At 49.6% G+C, this 6767-nt stretch overlaps 1 protein-coding gene across 2 annotated transcripts in view; it reads left to right on the top strand.

Moving 5' to 3' along the window:
* The first annotated feature begins 310 nt into the window (after nucleotides 1–310).
* Nucleotides 311–6767, top strand: part of TPD52 (tumor protein D52) — a 41102-nt gene continuing 34645 nt past the window's right edge. For both annotated transcript variants that reach the window (XM_064706265.1, XM_064706264.1), the window contains exon 1: nucleotides 311–441. In XM_064706265.1, coding sequence (XP_064562335.1) covers nucleotides 420–441 — 22 coding nt within the window. In that variant the 5' untranslated portion in view covers nucleotides 311–419. The remainder of the gene's footprint in view (nucleotides 442–6767) is intronic.

The raw sequence follows: 6767 nt of genomic DNA, 5'->3' as shown, positions 1-6767 counted from the left end.
CACGCGGTGTCAGCCCGCACAAGCCGAGGTGCAGCAGCACTGCAGAGCCAGGCGCTGCCCTCGAGCCGGGGTACAGCTGGTGAGGGTCTGACCGAGGGGCAGGCTCGGGGCGGCTCCCCCGTGCGGGCCGTGCCGCGCTCCCCCGGGCTGGCCAGGCCAGGCCGTGCCGCGCCGTGCCGTGCCGCGCTCCCCCATGCGGGCCGTGCCGTGCCGCGCTCACCTGTGCGGGGCGGGGCGGGGCGGGGCGGGGCGGGCGGCGCTCGCTCACCTGGGCGGGCCGCACGGCTGAGTGACGGGCGGGCCCCGCCCCGCGGGCACGGGCGGTGCCTCCGCTGCCACCCAGGCGGGGGCGGGCGTCGAGCCGAGCCGAGCCGGGCTGGGGCGGCTGCGACGGGCACGGGGACGGGCGCGGGGCCACCATGGAGCCCCCGAGGGACCAAGGTAGGGCGAGGGTGGGCGCTGCTGCTGCGCCCCGGGCGGCGCTGGCGCGGCGGGGACGGCGGTGGCTCTCGCAGCCGTCGCTGCTCGGCCCGGACCTGCCCTGCTCAGCCCAGCCCGGCCGGGCCGGGCAGCGCTGCGGCCGGGGCGGTGCGGAAGGCGCCGCCCGCGGCCTGGGCAAGGCTGTGCCGCCGTGGGCTCGGGAAATGCGGAACCGGCGCCGGCTGCGGAGCGCGGGGCGGCTGCCGGCCCCCCCCAGCCGCGGATGCACGGGCAGCGCTTCCCGGCCTTCCCGCGGCGCTCCGCGGGCACCATAAACTTTCTGCTTTCATCCTGCAGTAAAAGTAAAGCTCTTCCATTATACGAGTGTGCAACTTTGGATTGACCAGCGCTGTGCGCAGGGTTTGTTCCCTTTTAATTCTCTCCAGCCCGGGGCTGCTGCACAGCTGGCAGCTCTGTTTGGGCAGCTGTCCCCCGGCCGCTGAGCGGCAGCAGGGCCGGCGCCTCTGTGGTGCTTCACTGGTGCGCGTTTTGCCTGGGAAGACTGGTGTCCTGCCTGCCTTCCTAAAACTTCACGGTTTATTGAAACCCAAAAACCTTGGGACTGCTTGCCCAAGACAATAGTTGGTGCCCTGATGGAAACTGACATGAATGCAAGCAAAGCGCGTTCTCTTGCTGTATAAGCTTATCCCACAGAGGTGTATTGTATTTATCCAAAGCATTCAGGAATCAGTTGGAGCCTTTTATATGGTGTGGTACTGGACGACACGCCAGCTGCTGTGCTTTAGATGAGGCAGGGCAGGCTGGGATCACTATGTTACCTGCAGTAAGCTCTGGCAGGGCTGCTTGGCCCAGCTCGGTGTCTGTGCCCTTGGGCTGATTTCATTCAGGGTTTTCCTGCTTGGCATGCTGGGGATGGCAGGAAGCCTGCACCTGTGGCAGCTGGGATGTTGGAGGTGCAGGAGCTGCTGGGAATGTACCCCTTACTCTGCACGGTCAGGCTCTGTGCTCTGCCAGCTGAGCAGGTGCCAGCCTTGGTTTGCTCCCAGTTAAGTGTTTCGGGGATTGTGTAGTACACTTGTACAATTAACAATGCCTTCTGAGTTTCTCTGTGTTTACAGAAAAGGCTAGGCCATCTCTGCCTGAGCAGAAGGTAATCTGGTAAGGGGCTGAATCACCTCAGGTTCCTTCAACCATTTTGAAGTCCTGTGTCTGTCTTCAATATCAGTATAGATTAAAAGCAAAACAAAAAAAAAAACCAACAACAACCCCCCCCAAAAAGGAAAGAAAACAGCCCCCAAACCCTATTCTTGGGTTCCAACAAACAGAATTGTGCCAGAAAATAGCATGACTGTCAGTTGCTTCAGAATTTTAATTCCAACTGCAGGAGCATTAAAACTGATTTCAGTATTTGTCTCCAAGTTCTTGAGGCTCTGCTATAAAAAAAGGCAGAGGTCTTTATTGCAACTGCAGGGTCTTGAACAACAAATGATGGGAAAGCAGAGTAAAATAACATGATCTTTTGAAAAACTTTAGTGACAGTCCTGATACCTACTAGAGGCTTGTTTTGCTGTTGTACTCATTTCTGTTATAAATTGCTTCGTACAAAGAGGGTATTGCGCCTCGATGTTTGTCAGAATAGTGTACCTAGTGTGATGTAAGGGACTGTTACAGAGCAAACGTGGTGCAACACTTTCTTCCTCTGCCGTCTTTTTGGAGTGATTATGCTGTTTCCTCTTCATGGAGATCTGCAGGTACAGTGGAAAAATCTAGAATAGTCAACACACTTGTGCCAGTTAATTAAAGGCTTCTAATACCCTGCCAATTGGACTTCAAAGACCACCTTTCTTGGCAAACTGGAGTGCTTACATTGGAAACTGCTTAATGATACAATATTATTACTCACTAAAGCCAACATATATGGTTAAAGTCCAGGCCATCAGGTCCTCTCTCTGGTGCCAGCATAAACATTCTGGATTACCACTTCCAAACAGAAATTAATTTGTTTAAAATTGCGAGTTAGAGGTTGCACTCTGTTGTTATGGTGACAGCTTTCTCAGATAGCGGTAATTAGGAGGTAGGAAAAAAATCTAGGTTATTGTCAAGACTGCAGCCAAACTAGACAAGGCTAATGCTCCAGGTGCAGAACCTTCTTAAGTCTCTCCTTTCTCTTGAGCAGTCAGGTTTGGTAGCAGTACTTGGTAGCTAAAATGTTGTTCCTAGCCTAGCAGCAGAATCACTGAGCAACTTTTCACTTGAAGTGTCTTTGTTTTCAGTGAAGGGATATTTGGACTGGCTGGAAGGCTCCATGTGATTCTCAGTGCACTCCAACAGCTCTGGAAATGGGTCTCCAAGCACTCAGAGTCTCTTGCTCTGTGATTACAGGCACCAAAGCAGTAGTGTCAGCTCAAGCCAAATGGATAGAATATTATTGTGAGATGAGGAGTCCCTTGTTCTTTTGCTTTGCTTTAACTTGTCATGAACAAAAATCTGATTCACTGTATGGACTTAGTTGCTGAATAGATTAATAACTGCAGTTGTGCTTTCACAAAGATGCTGTTGTCCCTTCTTCCTCCCTACTCTCCCCGACCAAAAGAAAGCAAAACAACCAAACCACAACCACACCTGATTTTGCTTGCAAAATGCGTCTCTCTCTGACTTGCCACTGTTACTGCTGATGCTGGTACAGTTTACCAGTGGAAAAATAAGGATGAAGCTGCCCCTACAGTGGAAGCAGTGTTCTGAATGAGGAGACTGCCACTGAGCAGTCTCACAAACACATGCACCACAGCAGTTATCTGGCAACTGATTATCCATCTCCAGTGTTATGTTCAGGGGTTCCTCTTATGCTTCAGCAACACTTCACTTATGTAATCTGGTGTCTTTCAAAATCTTCAGGCTTTTGTGGTACTTAAAAGGGGTCCCAAAACACTACATGTGATTTCTTGAGAAACTATGTAAGCCTTTCTTTTCCTGGAGCCTTGACTTGCACTTTTGGGGCTGACAACATAGACTTCAATATTCTTTCTTGTGCAGAAAGAACTTGTTGCTGGCAGTAGGACAAGGTTTCCCCCATTGTCCTATTGGACAAAGCTGCACCTTTTCCTACTGCTTTATTTGTTTTCTTATCACTAGGTACTTGCTGTCGGTATGATTATTTTTTTTTCACTTAATGTGCAATTGTGAAATCAAACACTTATGAGTAAATACAAGTGGACAGCTGTTGTGGGAACTGCAAAGAAAGAATGATTTCACTGAGCTGAATGTCTGTAACAGTGACTTGAAGACAGTAGAAATATCAGAAGACTTACATGAGTAGGTCCCTTGAACAGCAGCAGGCTTTCATTTCTTTTGCAAGAAAAGCTGTATTGGTGGGGAAAGCCTGTTCTGACTCAGGCTGAGGGTCCTGATGCAGTGAGATGGCATTACATAGTTATTTGATGGCATTGCTGTCCTCCTCTCTCAGCCAGTGCATGAATGAGGTACAGAGATGTGGGGGATCAGTGTGCTGTGTTGGAGGGACACTGCAGCAGCTGATGCACAACTGTTGGGTGGGCAGTGTCAGCTGTTCCTGCCTTCTGCAGTGCTGGAGCATTGCAGGGTAACTTGAACTCTTCATTCATGCTCACACCTACTTCAGTAGGGTATGGAGAAGGGGCCAGCCCAGTGCTCCAGCTGTGGAAAGAATCTGTTGCTTGTGGTATGCATGGATCTTTTTCCCTGTTCCCTACAATGAATGCTGTCCCAAGCAGTCAATGCAGTCGTTCACTCAGGCAGAATAAGGTCTGCTCTCACCCTTTTGGTGCAGGGAAAGCTTAGCTAAGGATCCTTTGATCCTCCAATGAGGCCAAGCTGTAACTGCTCGGGGCTTTTAAAATCCAACATGAAACCGATGCAATTCCTTTTTATTCCAGTTTCCCACACTTTGAAGCAGCCCACGAGTTCCCCCTTTCTCCCACGGCGAATGCCCACCAAAGCAATGGGAGGCCTTGGAGGCCCAGGCTGACATTTCTGGCCTAAAATAAAGCACTGCAACTTGGCTTTGGTTTAAGAATGTGCTGGTGGAGGCTGAGCAAGTGCCTTGCTCTGCTTGATCTGGATGTTTTGTGGCTGAAGTGGGAAGAGCTGGTTTTCATGGCTGAAAGTTGGCTGCCATATGTTAACACCTCTCCTGGCCTGGGCACTAGTGCTGTTGAGCTGCTGTGAACTGTGCTTGGAGGCTGCAGAGCACAGCCCCTTCCATCTGCAAGGGCTGTCAGTAACCACATACTGCACTGCTCAGCCTTGGGAATGTTCTCTCTCTTCATTTTTAAGTCATTCATATCTCTATTCATGCTCCTGTCTATCTTGTGTGTACATTTTTTTCCCCTTGTCTTCCACAGCTGCTGAATACAGCAGCCTTTGACTAACAACATCTGCTTTGTGAGCCAGATGTCAGTGTAGTCCCAGGAGGAGCTGGGTGATAAAGGAGGTGGGTGTTGGGGCTTCTGATGCTTTCTGCCATGTGCTGACCCTGCTGGGTAAGGACATCCCAAAATCTGCTTTGGCTACCTGAGTGTTGTAAAGGCTTTGTCCTGTTTCTTCACAACTGTTTGCTCCTTTAACAGGAAGATGTCCTGGCAGTTTTTATTGGCAGGAAGTCCCTCAGCCAGTATAGAGAAAAGGAAAACAGGGCCCTAGATTTGCCATGTAAAATCAGTGAGCTGTTTGTGGATTGCTGATACCTGAGGGTGCTGGACATTGCTGCAGGTAAGGGAGGATATGTGCTATATCTCTTCAAAAAGTGATGTTTCCATGGCAGCAGATACATTGCAGGGAGTGTTCTTGAAAGCCAATGTTTCATGACCAATTTTCAAAAGAAAATAATCCAAACTCCTCCTTCCTAATTTAGTAGGAGAGAGCAACAGTGTCATTTGCTGGGCCCTGTGCAGTAGACACCCGATGGGTGTGGGGCTTTTGTGCTTTTACAAGATGCTCCAGGTAGGAGAATGATGACCCCACTGTTTTCTCCACTGAAGAAATGTGATGCACTTTGTAATGTGGGCACTTCTAATTTGAGATTTTCTATATGGAGGAAGGGAGGGGTTTACCCTTGTTCTTTTAATATCCTGCAGTGAGTAAGCAGAAAAATGTCAAACAAAGGGTGACTGAAAGGGAAAGCAAGCATTAAGTGAGATTAAGCACTAAATTGAAATGCTCTTGTTCAGCCAACACAGTCACTCTGTATCAGCTTCAATTTAAGTCTCCAGAGGGACAGTTTTCTCTCCTGTTAAAGGTGGAGAGTGTCTTCAGAATTACTCATATTAGGGTGTGTTAGCCAGAGTGATTGGGAACCTTCACTCAAAAACCTTGTATTGGAGGACAGGCTTTCTACTGCAAGCCTTCTCTTTTCAAAAGGGCTGCAGTAACAGACCAGCTACCCAGAACTTTCTAATCTGGATCTCTCCTGAAGGTTCAGTGTCACTCCTGTCTTTTCTTCTTACTTGTCTTCCTCCTTTTCCTCTGCCTCTAGTTAAGGGAGCAGAAGTGAAAGAATATACAGCTGTGTGTTGGCTTTGGCTGTTTGGCAGGATGATACCATGAGTCAGGCTAACTGGTCTGGATTATCCTTGCCCTGCTATGAAAACACTTCTTTCTGGCAGAGGTGTAGATGGCTGTATGGATTTTCTGCTAGTGCAAGTACAAGTATAGCTGCAGGAGTCTGCAGCCACTTGTCCCTGGCTGGGGTAGGGGGAGCAGCGCAATGCTGGCTGCCAGCAAATGCTGGTATGTGGAAAAATGCTCACTGTGCTGTTGGTTGCTCCTGAGCAGAAAGGGGTGGATTGATGCTATCTAGAGAGAAGCCAGCACCACTGCTGTGGTGTGAATGCTGTCACTGAAAGAGACAGCTTTCCTGTTTTGCAAGCTGACTTCTCTATTCCAGAGTGTGAGAGCAGAGCAGTAAGTGTCCTTGGATGCTGACTGACAGTGGAGTGGCCCAGCAAATGCTGCCTTGACCAAGGCTGGAATGCTCCCTTTTCTGCAGAACTGAGGTCTATAGACATGCTGTGACACGTGTTCTGCAGAACATGTCTGTAGGTACCTGCTGTGACACATGTGTTCTGCAGAACATGTCTGTAGGTACCTGCTGTGACACTTGTGGTTTGGAGTGACAGGCTTCTGAACTGCCCCTGTCCTGCCTGTAGCCTCCCAGCAGAACAACAAATGTGTACTGTGCTTAAAAACTTCATAGATAAAGAGGAAGCACACTTTTTGTGTGTGTACATGGAAAGAAAACCTGTTTATTGTTAGTGTGATTGAAATTTTAGCAGTCTAATTCAATAATTAGT

The sequence above is a fragment of the Zonotrichia leucophrys genome, chromosome 2, assembly GCF_028769735.1.
Source record: "Zonotrichia leucophrys gambelii isolate GWCS_2022_RI chromosome 2, RI_Zleu_2.0, whole genome shotgun sequence".
Lineage (NCBI taxonomy): Eukaryota > Metazoa > Chordata > Aves > Passeriformes > Passerellidae > Zonotrichia > Zonotrichia leucophrys.
Note: the sequence above shows the minus strand (reverse complement) of the source record. Positions and strands in the feature narration are given on the sequence as shown.